At 36.5% G+C, this 21,947-nt stretch overlaps 1 protein-coding gene across 6 annotated transcripts in view; it reads right to left on the bottom strand.

The window, feature by feature from the left end:
• Positions 1-21,947, bottom strand: part of DGKH (diacylglycerol kinase, eta) — a 119,723-nt gene that overhangs the window by 38,367 nt on the left and 59,409 nt on the right. For all 6 annotated transcript variants that reach the window (XM_005878636.2, XM_005878637.2, XM_014549744.1 and 3 more), the window contains 8 exons: positions 15,181-15,266; positions 11,019-11,118; positions 9,367-9,640; positions 8,187-8,309; positions 5,635-5,760; positions 2,395-2,512; positions 1,094-1,204; positions 857-953 (listed from right to left, as the gene is read on the bottom strand). In XM_005878636.2, the coding sequence (XP_005878698.1) occupies positions 857-953; positions 1,094-1,204; positions 2,395-2,512; positions 5,635-5,760; positions 8,187-8,309; positions 9,367-9,640; positions 11,019-11,118; positions 15,181-15,266 (1,035 nt within the window). The remainder of the gene's footprint in view (positions 1-856; positions 954-1,093; positions 1,205-2,394; positions 2,513-5,634; positions 5,761-8,186; positions 8,310-9,366; positions 9,641-11,018; positions 11,119-15,180; positions 15,267-21,947) is intronic.

The following is a 21,947-nucleotide window of genomic DNA, read 5'->3' as shown; positions in this document are numbered from 1 at the left end:
GATGCGGGAAGAGACTGGACAAAAATCGTGCACCTATGGATGAGGACGGGGGCGGGGTGGGAACTGGGTGGAGGGGAGCTATGGGGGAAAAAAGAGGAACAACTGTAATAATCTGAACAATAAAGATTTAATAAAAAAAATCCTCTGTTTAATTCATTGAGCGGCAGATGTAAGATTTGCTCACTTGTTGGTATGTCAGATATACCTTCATTAGAAATAGCTGGTTATAAAAAGATACAAGATAGGAATGAAATGCCTATCAGCATAAACAGTGAGTCCTGGACCAAGGGTAAAAGAAAAAAGTCTTAGAAATTAGACTTTTCAGAGCCATGACATGACCCCAACCTTCCTTTTCCTGTTACTGGAGGAGATTAAGTAACTTCTGCTGACCTTAATTTCCTATTTAAACTAGTAAAAAACAAACAAACAAACAAAAAACTAAAAACTTAAATGCTCATTTACTAACTTGTTAGAAATAATTGGAACAAAAAAGACATTTATGTTAAAACATTCTATTTACAATAAATGTTTTCAAGGATTTGTGAAACTTCAGGCACTATAGGATTGGGTCAGAATTTGGAAATACATTAGAAATCTATCCTATAAATATGCGTCCATGGCTCCACCTTTTTACGGGGTCCCATGACTCCACAGCAGCATTCAAATTTCAGGGCTAATGATTATGATAATTGTGTCACTCATATCTGATGTCTATACCTCCTTAGTAGAAAGTTGGTAACTACTTCCATTTTTTCCCCTCAAGTGTTTAAACACTAATCAAGAGGAATTTTGGCCAAATACAATCATTTTTCTAAGTAAGATAACCTGAAATGTCTTTACTTTAAGATAAACTTACCTCAAGCTGAACCCTCTGTTCTAAATTCTTGTACGATCTCTGTAGTAACTCCCGGGTTCCAAGGACTCCATACCACATCAAGTTTTTAGTTCGGCTCCTGAAAATAAATGTTGGCAGGCAATTTCAGTAACTACTATTTATTTAGTCTTTAAAGGCAGAGCAAGCAAAAGAGATAATAAATGAAATCAAAGTAAAATTGCCTTCATGTAATAACATTATTACTATTACCAAAATTACCTGCATTTTTCAGGGTGCTCCTCTCTCTTATTATTAAATTCTAATGAAATTTTTGCATCTAATCCAATCCCAAAGTAATTGTTCATGACACATTTTTCTGAATATCCATCTCTATGATAATAAGGAAGAGTACATAAAAGTCAATTTCAGTTCATAACAATTACAATTTATACACAGCACTTAACACCATTAAAGCTTCCATTCCTGAGAGTAAAGTTGAGCAGAAATCACTTCCTATTCACATGAACTATGCACGACTCCAGTATATGTGTGTAAATGCTGGTAACACATAAAGGGATGGTGGGCAAGACAAAATGAAGAAAGAGTCATGGCAATGCTTTTCTACTGTCTCACAAAAATCTCAGTTCTCTCTCCTACATGAGGCCCCACTACACACACAAATGGAAGGGCTTGCAAGACTCCTCTTTTTTCATCATTAGAAAGACTCCTCCACTCCTACTCTTATCAATGGATAAATACTTAATAAGCAAAACCCTACCAGATCTATTCCATTCTTCCAGGTACTTTGGAAAGTACAAAGTTTAAAATATGGTCTTGTTGTTGAGGGTTGTCATTAGAGAAATGAGATACAGTCAGGCAAAATTAAACATGGAAGTAAAAGGAAGATACATTGAACTGCCAAAAAAATTTAGGAGTTTAAGAAGGGAAGAGATCAATGTGGGCCAAAAGCTTCCTGAAATAACTAAACCCAGAAGCTGGAAGTGGAAGATGTCAGATTTGGCAAGACCAAGAAGAAAGGAGGTGAAAGGAATAGCATGAATATGGATATGAAAGAGTCAGTGAATGAAATGTTCCAGAGAAAAGCGAGTATAGAGTGGAGTCTCACTTCGCCATAGGCTTATTGTCTAAGGCAGTGGTTCTCAACCTTCCTAATACAGTTCCTCATGTTGTGGTGACCCCCAATTTCATTGTTACAAATTGAACATAATTAAAGCATAGTGATTAATCACAAAAACAATATGTAATTATATATGTGTTTTCTGATGGTCTTAGGCGACCCCTGTGAAAGGGTCGTTCGACCCCCAAAGGGGTTGCGACCCACAGGTTGAGAACCGCTGGTCTAAGGCAACAGCTGGAAGGGACCCACCTCAGGAACAGGTCATGAAAACCACTGTATTGCACAAGGGCCAATGTGCTCATCATTATCAACTGCTGACATTTTCTGATGATTCTTTTTTGTACGTGGAACCGTATTTATTATAATACATCTTAAATGTTACCATTAGTATCAAACAGTGACAAGAAAAGCCAAAACAAAATCTATGGAAGTATTTGCTTACACTGAATCTGGATCTGGGTCAATAAACGGCGTTGCACCGAAAGGATCAATATTTGCTAGTAACATTTTGTTGATAATAGAACTCCCAGCAATTGAGGCAGCTAGTCCTGCTCTTAAACCTGGACAGGGAAAAATAAGCATATATAGGATCACATGTTAAGGAAAATCCAGTCCATATTTTTAGGACTAATTTCAAAGCATGGTTTTCAGTGCCTGCTCTTCTCATTAATAAAAATTAAGAATTATGACATTGGTAGGTACAAGGCTTTTGATGCTTCTTAGAGTCTATATGTTGCTATAAAAAAAAGAGAAACAGATGAGTACCTACATCGGAGTCTCTTGGTAACCGTTTCTCATTTACCATCCCAATGATTCTGTAACTTCAACAAATATTACTTCCTTTGTTATAACAAATGAAGTATAGAAGTTTACAATAAAGGCTGAATTACTCAAAATGTCATGGAGTTACCATTTCCATATTCACAAAGCATAGATAATATTCAACTTAAAATGTTAACATATATACTAAGGTGAAAAATCATGTTGGTGTCAATAATAAGTAGTAAAATGTTAAGTGTAGGTATTAATAAATTTTAAAATATAGTATTGAACATAAAAAATGAAGCATTTTTCTTACTTCTAAATATGCAAACTTCAAATTTATTTATTGGCCATTTATATAACTTTTTGGGAAAATGACTACCCAGATCCTTTGCCCATTTTTAAATTGGGATATTTGTCTTTTTATTGTTGAATTTTTAGTTCTTTATATATTCTGGATACTAGCAACTTATCAGATATGCTATTTGCAAATATCTTCTCCCATCCTGTGGACTGTCATCTCAGTAGTTTCTTGATGGTGTCCTTTGAATCACAAATATCCCTAATTTTGATGAAGTCCAATTTATAGTTTCATGTGTTGCTTGTGCTTTCTAAGAAACCAATGCCTATTCCAAGGTTACAAACATTTACGTCTATACTGTCTTTTTGTGGTTTTATAGGTTTAGCTCTTACATTTTTATGTATGGTGTGAAAGAAGGGTCTAACTTAGTTCTTATGTATATCTAGTTGCTCCAGTAGCAGTGGTTGAAAAAACTATTCTTTCCCTATTGAATAACTGTCTTAGCACATTTGTTGAAAACCAATTAACCATAAATATTAGAGTTCTGGATTCTCAGTTCTATCCCATTGGCCTATATGACTATGATGCCAGTTCCATGTGGTCTTGAACACTGTAGCTTTGTATTAAGTTTTGAAATCAGGCAGTATGTCCTTCAACTTTCTTTTTCCATTACAATGTTGTTTTTTAACTCTTCTGGGTCCTTTGTATTTCCATGTGAAATTTAAGATCAGCTTGTCAATTTCTGCACAACGAGCAGTTGGGATTTTGGTAAGGATTGTGTGAAATCTGTAGTCAATTTGAGATGAGTTGCCATCTTAATAATATTATGTCTTCCAATCCATGAACACAGATGTATTTACATTTAATTATATCTTCTTTAACTGCTTTCAGCAATGTTTTGTAGTTTTCAGTATTCAAATCTTTCACCTTTAGTTAAATTTATTCTTATTTTTTGTTATTTTTTATGCTATTGTAAATAAAATTATTTTAATTTCATGTTAAGACTGTTCATTACTAGAGAAATGCAATTACTTTTTGTATACTGATCTTTTATCCTGCAACCTTGTATTCATTTATTATCTCTAATAGTGTGTGTATGTGTACTCTTTAGGATTTTCTATATGTAACATAAGTCCTAAAGACATACAGTACTTCCTCCTTTCTAATTTGGATGTCTTTAATACTTTTTATTTTTTCTAATTTCCTAAGCTAAAACCTCCTATACAATGTTGACTAGAATGGAAAGAGTAGACATCCTCCTCATGTTCCTGATCTTAGAGAGAAAGCTTTCACCTTTCACCATTAAGTATGATGTCAGCTGTAGGTTTTTCATAGATGCCCTTTATCAGGTTGAAGAAGTTCCTTTCTATTCCTGGTTGTGTTTTTACCTTCAAATGATGTTGACCTTTTAAAAATGCTTTTTCTGTATCTACTGAGATGACTATGTGTTTTTGTCCTTTATTAATATGGTATGTCACGTTGATTTTCATTATGTTGAACCAACGTTGCATCACTGAGAGAATACTGGTAATGGTGTATAATTGCTTTGAGTTGTTGGATTATTCAATTAGCTAGTATTTGGTTGAAGATTTTTGTGTTGCTATTCATGAATGATATTGATCTGTAGTTTTCTTGTGATGTCTTTGGTTTTATATCAGGGTAATACTGGATTCAAAGAATGGTGGAAAGTGTTTTTTCCTCTTCTAGTATTTGAAAGTGTGTGTGAAGGATTGGTTATTTCTTCTTCTTCTTCTTTTAATTGATCTCAGAGAGGAAGGGAGAGGAAGAGAGAGAACATTAATGATGAAAGAGAATCATTGATTGGCTGCCTCCTGCACACCCCCTACTGGGGATCGAGCCCGCAACCCAGGCATGTGCCCTGATGGGTACTTAGTAAATGCAGATTACTGGGTTCTACTCTAGAATTACTCAAACAAAATTTCTCAGGGCAGAGACCATAAACATGTATTTTAGTACTTTCTAGGCAATTCTTATACACACAAAAGTTAAAGGATCTGGATTCTGGTTGATAAATGTACCAAGCACGTTCTCCTGAAGGGACGTTTATCTTTAAGAACACATTTTAGCCCTGCTCAGTGTTTCTCAGTGGTTAGAATGTTGGCCCAAGGACCGAAGGGTCACAGGTTCAATTTCCAATCAAGGGCATGCACATGGGTTGTAGGTTCGATCCCTGCCCCAGTGAGGGCATGTGTGGGAAGCAACCAATCCATGTGTCTCTCTCACATCAATATTTACCTCCCTCTCCCTCCCTTCTCCTCTCTCTAAAAAAGCAATGAGGAAAAAAATCCTCGGGTGAGGATTAAAAAACAAGCAAAAAAAGCCCGGCTAGCCTGGCTGAGTGGTTGAATACCGACCTATGAACCAGGAGGTCACAGTTCCATTCCTGGTCAGGGCACATGCCTAGGTTGTGGGCTCGATCAATCAATGATTCTCTCATCATTGATGTTTCTATCTCTCTCTCCCTCTCCCTTCCTCTCTGAAATCAATAAAAATACATATTAATAAAAAACACACATTTTAAAAGTTCATAGAAATGAGTAGCTATACATTTTTACAAAAATACTTAAAAAAGATACCATGTTTCAGAATATGTACTACCTGGGCAGATGATCCTGGTGTTGAGCACGGGGAGGTTTTCTTTGCTGGCTGCCACAGTTGGGCCAGGGCCAGAGTCGGTCTGGGAACGACTTGCCCGGCCATCTGGAGACCGAGGTGCACTTTTAACTGTTGGCAAAAGGTCCAGATTAAAAAGAAGAAATGATAAAGTTATAGAAATGAGCAAGCCCCTATAAATTCATGACATAAAATAATTTAATACATATTTAAATCAATCCATAGAACTGAAAATGAAAATATTACACTGTGCTTACCTATTTTACCATTTTCATTTTCTTGAGATTTACTATATGGAGAAACTTGATCTTGATCTCTCATTTTAAATAGGTGGAGATCATTAGAAAAAAGATGCCTACCATAATTAAAGGTCAGTAATATTCATAATTTGAATGTGATCATCCCATATGTAAAAATAAAAAAATTCTGAAACCTGATAATTTTTAAAAATAAAACATATGGGTTATGTATGTTATCAGTGCAACCCTTTTTTCATATATCTTGGATGAATGGTCAAGTTTAATTAATGTATTTCCCAGAGCTAATATGTTAACCATGAGTTAAAATTTTCTTCTATAAATGAAAGAGAAAATAGGTTCTTTTTTCAAATGAAAGCAATATACTTTTCCTGTGCTTCTCAATTAGTTATTTATTTAAAACAAAGATTTGCCCCAAACAGTCCCATTATGTTTTGTAAAAGCTCAATACATTTTAAAAATTGTTCCAAAAGAGAATTACTCTCAAAATTAACGACAAAAATAGAAATTTAATTAAACCTAAACTGGAGAATTTTAATGGAGAGCACATATATCTTTAACTAATTTAGGAGTTATTGGCAGGTGTTTAAAGAAACAGTAATCCTCTAACTCAATTTAAAAATACTCAAACTTAATTACCTTTAGACTTCCTAAGACTAATTACAAACTAATTATATTAATCTTACACTCTCTTCTCTGTTCAAAAACAGTCCAGTTACACTAAAGAAAAGTAACTGAACAGACACGCTCTTTTTTTGACAGATGGAAGCTCTGGAGCTAATTTCTAATAAAAACAACCTTTTGATATTCAACTCTGATAAAAAGCAGAGAGCATCCTGGTGGCTAAGATTGATGTTCCATTGCAGGTAAATAAATTAATGTTTCACAGTTCTTAAATGTCTCATTAATCATATTAATATACTGTATTTTGCACATCTCAGACATAGGAATCATTACACAAAATAATGATAATGCAATGAGTGTGCTTCAAAAAATAATGATTATTTAATGCAGAAACACTTTTATTGCTGATTCTGAATAAATTGGATTACTCGCCAACAAATAAGATAAAATACTGCATCGTTAAAGATGCATATAATCTGTCTACTTCAATATCAATATCTATAGCTCCGTATCTGTATTTCTTAGTTTCCTTTGCCAATTACAATGTAAGTGTGAAGTTCATGTGTGCTGGAATATGCATACAGGAAGTCTGAAAAGGCTAAGGTTGTGGAATATGCCAGACATGTAAGGTCTATAAGGTCTCATTTTGAAGCCTCTTATAGAGTTTTAAATACAATTAAGGAATAGTCTTTCAAAGTGAATGTAATTAGTAGCAGTGGCAGTAATAGCAGTAATAATAATGACAATGACAATAAACACTCATATAAACAGCACTATATATGAGTCACTATTCTAGACACTTTGTGTATTAACTTATCCTTTGCAACAAGTAGGTTGTTATGAAGCAGGTATATTATTTTTCCCATTTACAGATGAGAAAGCCACAGAATAGTAATCTGCTCAAGTTCATATGTAATGAAAGTAAAAATGTAATGATTGCAAACAGCTCTAATATAAGTGTTGACTTTACAATAGTACTATGGAAATATTTTCATATTATCTTCTCAATATTTTAATTTCTTTGTTTTAGTCTAGTATATTAATTTTTCCCTTATACAATATAAGTATAAATCCATCCTCAATCCAAACTTAAAAGGTAGAGGAATCGTAAATATTCTTTAAGCAACTACATATTAATTTATTGGCAAAATTAATTTCAGTAGTGAAAGGGTTGTAACTAGATATCTTAATATTAAGCTTAATTTAGTAACAATTATTAACCATCTATTTGCTGATCAATGGAACTCAAGGAATTGATGAATTATTTAAATGCCAAATTTTATGAATGTGGGGCCTACAATTTTTATATAATTCTCAAAGGGATGTGTGGGTTCAAACAGGTTAAAATCTGGTGGTTTAGGTGTTTTGCTTCTTCTCTCTTTTTTAAGGAAAACTGAGATATTTAAGCATGTTTGGTCCTACAATCCTTAGTTTACTATAATAATCTCTACATTATATGATAAAAAGTGAGAGAATTTAGTCTAAATAATGTTACCTTTATTATTTTAGTATTCATGAATGGCTAAGCTGTAAATTTTGAAAAGCCTTGTTGAAAACAAAATACAAATAGTTTATTTCAAACTGACAATCCTTTTGAAAACTAAAAGCACAATTATGTTTTATTTAATTGCAAAATAATTTTCTTAGTTTTCTTACCAATTAATGACTCTTTTGCATCATCATCTTTAGATTCTTCTTTAGATTCATCTGTTTCTGTACTATCATAATCGAATGATTGATTAACTGGCTCACAGGGGTGAACTGTCTGCTCATCCATAACTTTAAGTAATATGAAGATAAACATGTTGAAACAAGAAAAAATAAAATCAATATATGCTTAGGGAAGGAAAATTGAAACATAAACCAAAAGAAATTCCATAGTCACAAATAAACACTAATTGACAATAAACCTGGAAATAATGTCTATAAATGCTAGAGATTATAAAAGTAAATTGTCAAAATTACATTTTTATTAGAACAAAAAAGTAAAACGTAAGAAATTTAGAGAATGAAATACAAGTCCAATTGCAAGTTGCAACCTGTAAAGAATTTTGGATACTTATTATCTACATTAAAATTTACTTTTAGTCTACTATAGAAGTTCTAAGATTATACATATTATATTAACACTAGAGGCCCAGTGCACGAAATTCGTGCACTGGTAGGGTCCCTAGGCCTGGCCGGCAATCAGGGCTAATTGGGGCCTTCTGGCTGCCTTCCTTCCGGTTGCCGGCCGGAGCCTCCCTTCCCCAGCTGCCGGCCAGGACCTTCCTTCGTTCCACACCGGCCCCTTGTGGTCAGCGCATGTCATAGCGAGTGACAGAACTAGTCTCCTGGTCGAACTCCCAAGGGGACACTTTGCATATTAGCCTTTTATATATATATATAGATAAAAATTAAAGTATAGGCAAAATTTTTATAAACTCTTAAAAAAGCAACCTAAACATTTAGGAAAAAAATATTAGGAAAATATTTTTAAAGTAGTATACAGGTTTGATTTTTGTTTAGAATTCAAAGATTCCAATTAAGTAAAAAATATTTTAAATCTTAGAATATTATTTAAAGCAATTTTTAATTTTATTTCTATGATTCCAGTATACTTTGTTTCTGAGGTTTTATTTTTTTAAGTAGCATTACTATGTTGATCCCTACTACTGAAACAATAACTAGAACTATTTACTAGTATAAATTTTGCTTTAATTATTTTATCTTTTACCTTGTCTTAAAAAAAATTTTTTTTTATGTGTGTCCAGTGTGACCAATATGAACATTTTATTGTGCTTGCAAGGAGAATGTTGCTAACGTCTTCAAAAGCCCATTTTGTTAATATGTGTACCTTTTCCGGCTTCTTCAATGACTTGCCTCACTGCTTTCTTTAAACTATTTGCCCGCAACATTATTTCCTTTGGTTTCACTGCTTTCTGGGAGGAAGGTTTTGTAGTGTCATCCAAGAGCTGTTCCTTGCTTTCACACAAGGACTCTTCACTCGAAGATTCCACTGTGTCTTCTTCTACAAGGACAGGGCTGATGCCTGGGAGAACAGGAGCAGCCTGGGAGTCTGTACGCAAAGCCTGGAGCAGTTGTTCAAGCTTCTCATTGAGGACCGAACACTAAGAAAAGAAGGAAAAGAATGCCCTAATGAATCTCCATTTACAAGAGATAGAAAATGATAATTTAAATGAATGGTTTCTGATTTTAAAGGAAACATGCGGGATATTGATTTTACCATTAGTTGCTATTATACAGTATACTTTAGACAGCCAATGGATTAAATAATTTATAATTTTAAAAAACAGCACACCTCTTATTTAAATTTATTTATTTATACTTTCAGAATGATTTAGACGCCACTTCATGGGTGAAAATCTTTACAATCTTTGTATAGCTATTTTTCCTCCAAAAAAACAAACAAAAAACCCCACTTTACTATAAGATGACACATTACACAAAAATTTAAACATTATACAAAATTTTCCATACAGTACACAAACTATCATATTAACACTTTAACTTCTGCTGAGTCTTGATAAGCTCACCTTCAAAGCTTTGGTTTGCAAAGGAGTGAATGGTGCCTGAGGAATTATTGGCTCAAAGAAAGAGCAAAAAGGAAAATGCACAGGCACTGGCCCTTGTTTCTTTCTACTTTCCTTGAATTACTAAGGGTAATTGCGGACTGAATTTCCAGTGATTTCCTTCTCCGTTTATTTGTCCTTGATAACAGGCAAGACAAAGTTACAGCAGAAAGAGTTAAAAGAAAAGTGTCGGTCGAGAGGGTTTCTTTTTCTGAAGCTCTCCACAGGGTAGAAACACAAGAGAAAGAGACTGGAAACTTCAACTGTATGTTTATTTCTATTTTCTTTTCCTTCCTCTCAAATAAACCCCCATCTACAACATGAATCTAGGGGAGATCATTTCTTTGCAAGCCCAAGAGCACCAAGCCTTTTTTAAAAATGCCCTGTCATGAATGCATGAAAGCAGACAGTAGCTTTTAGGGTTCAGTAAACGACTCTTAGTTTAGCCTCAGAAAGCTTTCAAAGGGGGAAAAAAATCTATAAAGATAAAGGCAAGAAACGGAACCCTGGAAGATATAGAGGCCTGTAAAGTCTAGGGAGTCTGAGAAACTGCGCTGGGAGGCACCAGAGTCTGCCTGGAAACGGAAAGCCATTCCTCTCTCCACGGAACCTCGGCCACCGAGCACTGGCCCTGTGACCTGACTACTGTGCTTTTCTCCTTCGCCATGCCAGTCAGCGGGAACAGGGAGGTGCGTTATAAAATTCAGTTTGTCAGATGGTCTCCAGCAATGTAGTTTTCCTACATCTTAAGGAGTAACCGTAAAATAGAATGTTTTAAACAGTTATATCTGATTCAAAAGAAACTTTCTTGTGATTTATGTTATGGCAAGAAAACCACTTAATCAACTTAGCTGTAAAACAAGTTCAATGTTAACATTGTCAGTAAAAACCTTTCATGCCCTGATCGTGTCCTTACTTTGTTGGCCACGGCATCGGCTACAACAGCATTTTCCAACGTTTTGTCATATGCCTTCTCTACTTTGGCAACGAAGTCCTTTACAGTTTCACATAGTATCCTTTGAAGAAAAGAAATTGTACAATTCCATAAACTCAGTAGGCTGATTTTTTCCCCATTTATAAATATTTAAAAAATAAGCAAACTCTCAAAATACTGGAATCATTTGTATACAAACCCATAATTCTATCTACTGCTTGACATGTCCTAGATAAGTTCAAGACATTCTAAGTGAGAAATGGATACATTAATAAACCTTGCTCTACATACTTTAAATAAAAGCAATTTTAAGGTAATAACAAGATTTTGTCAAATATTCAAATTATATCTTGATAAGAGTATTTTCCAATCCCATTTAAAAGAGCATTATCTCCTAAGCATTATATAATTTCATAACAGGACTTGCAGACTTGATCAAACAATAATAAATTTGTCACTTATGTTGTCACTGTCACTATACTATTCATCCTAGTGGTATCTTGATAATACATTGTTCCTGAAGAGAAAAGCGGTTATGTGTTATGCTAGGGATTAAGTATTAGGAAACTGTTATAGATTTTACAAGTCTGAAAGAGACATATCACCCAAACGCAACACCTGAACCATTTTTGAGATTTTGATTTAAACAAATTAAATGTTTTAAAACAAACAAACAAACAAACAAAACCTTTTGAGATAACTGGGTAAAATGGACTGAGTAACACAGAATTATTTTTTTTAAAGATTATTAAATACATATTCTGCAAGTGGAATACAATAATTTCTGGGATTTTCTTAGAGAGATTGTAGCAAAAAGAAAATGGGGCTCTGGCTGGTGTTCGCAATGGTTAGATCATCAGCCCACGTACTGAAGGGTCTTGGTTTCCAGTCAAGGGCATGTACCTGGGTTGCAGGTTCCATCCCTGGCTCTGGTCTGGGTGGGTGCGGGAAGCAACCAATCGATGTGTCTCTCTCACATTGATATTTATCTGTTTCTCTCTCTCCCTCTCTCTCTAAAAAAATCAATGAAAAATGGGGAGTATATGACAAAATGTTGATAAATACTGAAGCAGAGTGACAAGCATAGTGGGAAATCATTACACCAGTCTTTCTACTTTTACGTATGTTTGAAAATGTCCATAAATTAAATAAAAAATATGCTGTATTATGGGTATAATGTTATTCCATGTCGTCTTCTCTTTTCTGTCTTGAATCTCTTTAAAATTTTAATCTGGGGTTGTAAAGACAGGGTAGCCAGGCAAGCCTAGAAGTATAGGTGAGTGATGAGAGGGGACCAGGGTTGGAATAGAATCTACTTAAAGGCAAACGAGCTAGTCAGGTAGAACACTAATGCTAATGCTGAGAGCACAGCCTAGACAAGGAGCTAGGTCAAGATAAAAAAAAAGAATCCAAATGAAATTGGGGAAAACATGAGGTGATGATTTAATGATTTAACACAGCACTCTAGTTTATAAGCTCTATTTACTTTATTGCTCAACTTAGTTCTCCTAACAGTTGCATGAGGGAGGGAGGATAGGCATTCTTTCCATTCTTGAACCTGATAAGCAGACACAGGTCACAAAGCTAGCAAATGGCTGAGTCTTAACTAGGGCCTCAGATTTACTCCTACAGTACTTAGTGCAACACTGGGACTTACTCCAGTGGTTTTCAAGCTGTTTTGCAAAAATATTTCAAAGATTCCACAAATACTTGATTCAAATTTATTTGGAAATAAGGAATATAATTTTTAATGCTCAAATAATCATTAGATATATTAGAGACAAGTATGTTAACTTTTATTTCAAAATTCACTAGTTTCATGTAAATCTTGGACTAAAGCATCTTCTATTTTTATTTAATTGAAGGCAATTTCTTTATACCTAAACAAAATAAAATACAGAAATGACTTAAAACTGCATTAAATATAAAATCCTGTCATTTATAACAATATTAGTTATTTCTCATAAATGACTAATAAATTAATCTTATCCAATTTATTAATGCCAACAAAATGTAATTTTTTTAAATATTGGGATTCTTCATAAGTTTTCATTTGAAAAAAATTCCCTCTGCTAAAAATGTTATACTTCACAGGTATTAAGTTCAAGAAAAATAAGGAATAAAAGGGGTCATTGCTGTAATAACCCTATTTGCATCTGTCCACATTTTATAACATTAATTCCATGTAATTAAAAATATAAGTAGATCTCAAAAGTTCTCATCACAAGAAAAAAATGTAACTATGAACCTAAATATTAAAAAATATAGAGAATGTGTAGGAGTCAGTAATCAAACACATCAAACACATGAAGGCTATAGTAAGACTTTGCTAACCTCCAAACTATGAAATGTGACCAGATACAATAGTTACTTAACTGTATTAAAGAATAATCCTATATAATAAAAGGGTAATATGCAAACTGACCCTAACAGCAGAACGACTGGGAATGACTGGTCACTATGACACACACTGACCACCAGGGGGCAGATGCTCAATGCAGGAGCTGCCCCCTAGTGGTCAGTGCGCTCCCACAGGGGGACCTCTGCTCAGCCACAAGCCAGGCTGACGGCTGCCAGTACAGCGGTGGTGGTGAGAGCCTCTCCCACCTCCTCAGCAGCGCTAAGGATGTCCAACTGCAGTTTAGGCCTGCTCCCTGCTGGCAAGTGGACATCCCCCAAGGGCTCCCGGGCTGAAAGAGGGATGTCTAACTGCCAGCTTAGCCCCAATCCCCCGGGGAGCAGGCCTAACCGAGCAGGTGGTCATCCCCCGAGGGGTCCCAGACTGCGAGAGGGCACAGGCCAGGCTGAGGGACCCCCCCGAGTGCACAAATTTTTGTGCACCGGGCCTCTAGTTCTTTTATAACTTGATATACCTTAAGAAAGGTTCCAACTTTCCATTTTATCTATCTATTTCCTCTAAAATGTCCTATAAGAAGCATTTGATTCATACGGCAAGGGTGGCAAACATTACATGTCTTCCTAGAGGAAATAAATGTAGGAAGTACTTAAGGAAGTAACTTAGGTATATGAATTTGGTCCAAGATGAGAAAGACAACAGGGAGTGCTGAGGTCTGGGACAAATTAGAGATCTGCATATTTCACGATAAAGCAATACAATTCACTAAAAAACACCCAACCAAACAAAAACATAGAAACCACTAGCAGCACTACCCACCAAAGACCTTCTGTAGCCCACCTATTTGGGCAACCAGTGTGCTTCTCTTGAGAGTCATTCAATTCTTTCCTATTGCTCAGTCCTGTTCCCAATTCCTGGGGGCTATAGCATCAAAACCAACTGTTACTACATTTGTAGTTGTGTCACAAGCAAATTTATTTATTCTGGTTTGTCTTTCCTTGATTTTTTGCAAATTAAGTATATACTATACTAAAGTTTGTGTATTTTTCCTCTATTATTCCCCTACTTCTTTTCTTTCCTTCTTCCCCTCTTTTCTCCTCTTTCTGAATAACAGTTATATACCCTGGCTAAGCCAGAGTTCTAAAGCATTTTTTTACTTTTGCTTATCAGTTGACAATTTCATTTGGTTTCATCCTTTCTTCTAGTTGACTTTCCAGTCTTCATAACTTCAGTTTAGGATGGCTGAAAACTAAATTCTAAATTCCAGCCAGGCAATGTGTGGAATGATAAAATCAAGTAGCTTTGGCTCCATGTACAGAATCAGCTTAACTAAAATCTGGTAACTTTAAATTAAAATATAATTATGTACTTTAAACATTCTGAGAAAAGGCATTTAAAAAAATCTCATCAGTTTTCCTTTTCCTGATATAAACATTTCCTAAGTAGTAGTGTTTATGGAAGTAATAAATTATAATAAAATGTGTTTCCTATATTATAATAACCATAAATACTTCTTTAAATAGGAACTTAGCATAATTAAACTCTAAACACTTATTGTACCTTTTTGACAAAGAAATCTTTCAAATTAAGCCTTAAAAATATCCTTTAAAAATTCTCCACCATAAATGTTAAATGATTTTTTAAATGGAAATTTGGTTTATCTAATTCTATAAGCTACTACAAAGATATCTTTTGGAAAACAAGTCACAGAGAAATGTCAGTGGTAAGAACCATCTTTCCTTTCATTTTCACCATATAACTATTTCATGACCTCACTCTGTAACTCACTTAGCAGATGATATGACTACTGCATGTTCATCAGAATTAAGGATTTTTGTAAGATGATCTGCAACTGAATCTTCATAAATTGTCATCTGAAAAAAATAGAAAAAACTATATTGTGTTATCGTTGCCGGCAATTATACAACTCGGTTATCACTGCTTTAAAAATGGGATCATTCATGGCACAGGTGACACAGGGCAATGGCTACAATGAATATATAATAGTCATTCTACAAAATAGATAAATATGTCCTTTCTGTGAAAGGCTATTAGTTACTGGAATTCTTTAATTTATACTCATAGAAAAATCCATAAAAAATCTTTAAAACATTTTTTAAGTGTCAAAAGTGTGAAAATACAAAGAATTCATACAATTGAGTACAAAAATGCCAGATAATCTAATAAGCATGGGCCAAAGACTAAGAATTTTAAGAGGAAGATATCCAAATGGTCCATAAACAGATGAAAAGGTGTTAACCTTATCAGCCATCAGGCAAATGTAAAGTAAATCCACACTGTGATACCACCATATATCTGTCTGAATAGATAAAATGAAAACAACAACCAGAAAATGTCAAGCATTGGCAAGAGCAATAGAACACTCATACACTACTGGTAGGAGAGCAAAATGATACACACACTCTACAGAAATTGTATGAAATTTACAGTTTCATATTAAGAGTCTTCCATCAAGTTTTTGCCTCAAATATATTCCATGTCACATGGCTCTATTGAAGTTGAACATAGGCATAATATGGTAGGACCCAGCAAACTTCAACATACATGCTCCCCAAAAATGCAGATGTGTTTTCAGCAAAAGACATATACTAGGATGCTCATAGCAATATTCACTCACTGGTAGAATGGGTAACAAATTGTAGTATATTCATGCAATGAAAAACTATGGGGCAATGAGGATGAATGATCTATAAACTAAGCCATAATATAGGTGACTCTCACAGACAAAATGTTGAGTGAAAGAATTCAGAAACAAAGGAGCAGATACCAAATGGTTCTATTTTATTTTATTTTATTTTTTAAATATATTTTATTGATTTTTTAAAAAAAATACGGAACGCTTCATGAATTTGCGTGTCATCCTTGTGCAGGGGCCATGCTAATCTTCTCTGTATCATTCCAATTTTAGTATATGTGCTGCCGAAGCGAGCACTATTTTATTGATTTTTTACAGAAAGGGAGAGGGATAGAGTTAGAAACATTGATGAGAGAGAAACATCAGCTGCCTCCTGCACACCCCCTACTGGGGATGTGCCCGCAACCAAGGTACATGCCCTTGACCGGAATCGAACCTGGTACCTTTCAGTCCACAGGCTGATGCTCTATCCACTGAGCCAAACCAGTTAGGGCAATTCTACTTTATAAAGTACAAAAACAGATAAAACTAATCTATGCCAGGATATCCAGGAAGTCAGGATAGTGGTTATTGGGGTGGGAGGTGGGAGTGGTGAATAAAAGGGAGCATGAGGGGCCTCATGTGGTGCTGTTAATGCTGCCTTGTAATCTGGGTGTTGATTACATCGGTTCATTTAGTTTGTGGAAACTGGCCAAGGTCTGCATTTATGATATGTACTTTTTTGTAACATCCTATCTAATAAAGAGGGAATATGCTAATTGATCCTCATGCTGTGGCAAAGATGGTGGCGCCCACAGCCAATAAGGAGGTAATATGCTAATTGACTGCCCCACCCTCAAAGATGGCAGTGCCTACAGCCAATAAGGACGAAATATGCTAATTGAATGCCACACTCTCAAAGATGGCGGCGCCCACACCCAATAAGGAGGGAATATGCTAATTGGCTGCCATGCCCTCAAAGATGGCGACGCCCACAGCCACAAGATGGCGGCGCCCAGTCCCCTCAGCACCCCTGCGCGCCTGCCTCCAGAGTCTCCCAGTCCCCTCATCCCCCAAGCTGCCCAGGGCTGGCCCGAGGCACAGGCAAGCCTTGGATGGCGGCTGCCCAGCCGCCCAGGGCCTCCCAAGGCTCAGGTAACCAGGGCCGGCCAAGGCTTGTGCTGTCGGCAGCGGCAGCAACAGAGGTGTGATGGGGTGTCGCCTTCCCCTGATCACCGGGTCGCCTCTCACCCCTCAGGGCTCCCGGACTGTGAGAGGGGGCAGGTCTGGCTGAGGGACCCCCCCCTCCAGTGCATGAATTTTCATGCACCGGGCCTCTAGTAATTCAATAAAGCTTTTTTTAAATGCTGAATACAATCATACAAGCATGTAAATAAATATTTCTCTCAAACCATGAAATAACCAAATGCCAATGGAGTCCTATGTTCCCTTTTCTATGTGACTCAAACTTTAATAGTCTGTTGAAAGAACATATCTTCCTAATATATGAAAATGTGCACAATATTTACAGTTTCATATCAAGAGTCTTCCATCAAGTTTTTGCCTCAAATATATTCCATGTCACATGGCTCAAAAATTTCCACTGTAAGCCATCTGTTCTCTGCAGACCGGCCTCTCTGCTTTCCTGCCTGACTCAGATGTCCTTTCATTGCTCTCCACCAATCAGCCTGTTCATTCAGGCTCAAATGAAGATTCAATGATCCACATCCCCTATAAAGCTTTCCTGAGTAGCCTCTTCCCAAAGGGACCTCATTCACCATTAACATCCAATTCCACCAGTGGCTAATTAGTATGTTGTCACTCTTTTAAATTTCTTACTTTTTTCAAAGGCAGACTATGTATGGGAAAAATTTACCTGAAAGCAAGTTGGGGAAAAGCTTCACACAATATTATACTGACTCACAAATCCACTTTATTGCTTTCTGGGTCTAAACATTAAAAAAACTGCATGTTTACAGTTAAGATCAGAAAAATGAAAATACATCTATCCAAAAGGAAAGAAAGAAAATATTTTTTCAAAAAGATTAGTTTTATTTCATTTCCCTACAGGATAGATTGTCATAAAGCCTAAGAAGGTAGAAAAAAATATTATAAACTATCATTAATTCCATTTGAATTTACAATAAAGAAATCCAAGTTTTTGTCCATTAAATATAAACAAAGGCAACGAATACAATCTCCTCCAGAGAAAATGAAATAAAACCTCCATGTCTGAGGATAAAATGATTGATATCGCTTGCTAACCTATTATGCAGTCATTCAGCAGTCACAAAGGTCAGGTGATAATAATAGCTAACATTCTTATTGTGTAGCAGGCACTGTGATTAAGCATTTTGTATTTATTTATCCCAGTAGGTGTCCTGTTTCACAGCCAGGGAATGTGAGGCTCAGGTGAATTGAGTGGTTTTCCCAGGATCCACAGCTAATGAAGAGGAAACAAGCTGGGGGCAGGTCTGAGGACAGTGGGGCTTTTCCCACCACACTGTCCCCCTAACCAAGTCTTGGTCTTTGCTTAACTGTATTTGTTAAATACAAATTTTATCATTTTTCACATGTATCATTATTATAGCCTTCTTGCTGGGCTTCTTGTATCTCTCCTGCTCCTTTTCAAACCATTCTCCACTTAACAAGTGTTTAAAAAACAACAACAAAAACAGAAACCTGGCCCTGGCCGGGTAGGTCAGTTGGTTGGAGTGTCATCCCATGTACCAAAAGGTCGAGGGTTCAATTCCCGGTCAGAGCACATATCCAAGTTGTGGGTTTGATCCCCTGTTGGAGCAACCAATTGATGTTTCATTCTCGCATCAATGTTTCTCTCTCTCACTTCATCTCTCTCTAAAATCAATAAAAGCATGAGGATTTAAAAAAAACAGAAACACAAATCTGATCATACCACATCCCTGCTTAAAAATGTCTGAGTGGACCCCTCCTACTTTCCAGATAATATAAAAACCCTTTAGCTAACAAGAAAGACCTCTAGAATTCCCAAGACCCTGAAGGATCGGTCTGACCCTCCTTTCCTCTTCTGTCCTGTCTTTTGATGCTCTTTCCTTGCACCGAATGTTCTACCATGCGGTAACTCCATAGAATTATTTGTACGCCCCAATTTACCGAGGTACTTATTACCATGCTCTTTGTAGCGCTCTTGTTCAACCGGCTTATCCCTACTTTTCTTTTGTGCTGAAAACAAAGTTTAGGAACAACTCCCTCTGTAAAGACTTCACTGAACTTACCAGGCGAAGAACCCTCTCTTCTGTACAACCATTACACCCTGAAAATACCTAAACATTACTGATCATTTCCTTGTCTGTCCCTCCTACTAGGCCAGAGATTTCTAAACTTTCTGAGTTCAAGCCTAGTAAGTCAAGGGATTCTTTTTTTTTTTTTTCAATATTTTTTTATTGATGAAGGGAGAGGGAGAAAGAGATTGAAACATCAATGAAGTCAGAGAATCATTGATTGGCTGACCCTTGCACGCCCCCTACTGGGGATCAAGCCCGAAACCCAGAAATGTGCTCTATGAATCAAACCATGACCTCCTGGTTCACAGGTTGATGCTCAACCTCTGAGCCACACCAGTCGGGCTTTTTAATGTCTTAACAATTTTGTCATAGTGCCCTTAGGCCAAAAGAAGTACCTAACAGTAGTTAAGTCTAAACAACTTAATAAATATTTATGTCCTAAAAACTCAATAACCATTTGAAAAAATAATGGATATACATTTTTTAAAAAACCACAAACATCTTATTTCATTTTTAAATAACTAGTTGTAAGTCTCTTGGCATTGTATACATGTGAAACCTTGGAATGAGATTGGACAATGATACCCGCATTTCCTACTCCACAGCAAGTTTAGTGTGGTGATTGCTTTATTTTATCTCAGCAACTCCTGAAAACCCAAAACTATGCTGTCACTGAAAGGAACGTAGTACACCCTAAATGTTTAAACTGGGCACTACCTCCAGCTCGCAGTTTGCACAGTGTATGACAGATGTTGAGTTTTCTTTGAATTTAAAATATCTCATGGTAGCCCTCTGAGCTCACTGTGGTGCCCCAATGCACCCAACACCTAAGCTGACTGAAGCTAGAGGGTACGTCTTTTATTTCCAGTCAAGAGTACCAACAGGTACTTAATCTTGTTAAATGAATGAAAGAGATAATAAAGTTACAATTTCTTAGCATGCTATTACCAAGCTCCTAGAAAACCAACAGAACTGGGGGTTGGGGGGAGAGAACTTTTATTATTCTATCAGAGTATATTTAAAAATAAATTTACTGTAATAGGAAGAATTTTGTTTCTGGAGATTTAAGGCCATTCTTCCCTGTTTTCAGGGAGATGACTGAGGCACCTCAGTTCTTACTTTCTCTTTGATTACCTCGGCATTAATTAACCGGCATCTGTTAACTTACTAGACTTGTACGACTGGGATATGATACAGAAGAGACCAAAAATAGGACTCCTGCATCAATAAGCTTTTAATCCAATTGGAAAGCAGGAATCTGGCTCCTAAGAGAGGTGAGGCCAGAGGGCTTTGATGCCAAGATGCCCATTGTTCCAAAAAGGTTTGGTCTTTAGATCAAAATTTAACAAGAAGAATTTTGTTATTCTGCCAGTCACAGTGTCAAATGACAGTATAATGGTGAGTGAATAATACACACTGCCTGATCTTCACAGTATGATAGTACCTAGATCATGGAAGGTGAAGGGGCTACAGAACTCCTGAGGAATAACAGAGTCCTAGGACTTGAGAGATAGGGATGGCTGCTTGGAGCAAGTGATTAAGCTGACACCCAAGATGGGAACAGAAGTGAACTAATAAGCTCATGCTAATGGAAGGATACAAATTTATTCACAAAGGGTTAAAGGAAGACATGATGGGTAGGGTGATTGTACGTTAAAGGTAAACAATAAATTTTATAATATTGAGTAATAAAAAATAATCATGGTTACTGAAGGAAATCATGAAACCACTATTTTTACAATGTTTAAAAAGTACAACAGCAAATAGCATGACTGAATTCTGGCCATAAGGAATCAATCAATGACACTGTCACAATTCCTTAAGCTCTGTAATTCCATGATGCCAAAAGAATGCTGGCAGTAAGATAATTAGGAAGATCGACCACCCTCTCTGTCCACTTAAGGAAAATTAAAAAATAATAATTTCACGATCATGTCTGAGGAAATCCAAAATGAATGTTTTCTTTTAAAAAATATATAAGCTGGCCCTGGCTGATGTGGCTCAGTGATTAGACTGTCGACTTGCCCACCCACAGTCGTGTTGGATTCCTGTTCAAGGGCACATACCTGGGTCACAGATTCGATCCCTGGCCCCAGTAGGGGCACGTGCGGGAGGCAACCAATTGATGAGTCTCTCTCACATCGACATTTCTCTCAATCTCTCTCTCTCTCCTTCCACCCTCCCTCCCCCCTCTCCACTCTCTCTAAAATGCAACTGAAAAAATTCTGCAGTTGAGAATTAACCAAAAAGAGAAAAAGAAAAAATGTATATCTATATACTAGAGGTCCGGTGCACAAAAATTTGTGCACTCGCGGGGGGGGGGGTGTCCCCTCAGCCCAGCCTGTGCCCTCTCGTAGTCTGGGACCCCTCGGGGGATGTCCACTTGCCAGCAGGGAGCAGGCCTAAGCTGCAGTTGAACATCCTTAGCGCTGCTGAGGAGGTGGGAGAGGCTCCCGCCACCACCGCTGTGCTGGCAGCTGGCAGCCTGGCTTGTGGCTGAGCCGAGCTCCCCTTGTGGGAGCGCACTGACCACCAGGGGGCAGCTTCTGCATTGAGCGTCGCCCCCTGGTGGTCAGTGTGTGTCATAGTGACCAGTCATTCCCAGTTGTTCTGCTGTTAGGGTCAATTTGCATATTACCCTTTTATTATATAGGATA

This window comes from Myotis brandtii, unplaced genomic scaffold, assembly GCF_000412655.1.
Source record: "Myotis brandtii unplaced genomic scaffold, ASM41265v1 scaffold569, whole genome shotgun sequence".
Classification (NCBI taxonomy): Eukaryota; Metazoa; Chordata; class Mammalia; order Chiroptera; family Vespertilionidae; genus Myotis; species Myotis brandtii.
The sequence above is the reverse complement of the archived record's forward strand: the minus strand, read 5'-3'. Positions and strand labels throughout refer to the sequence as shown.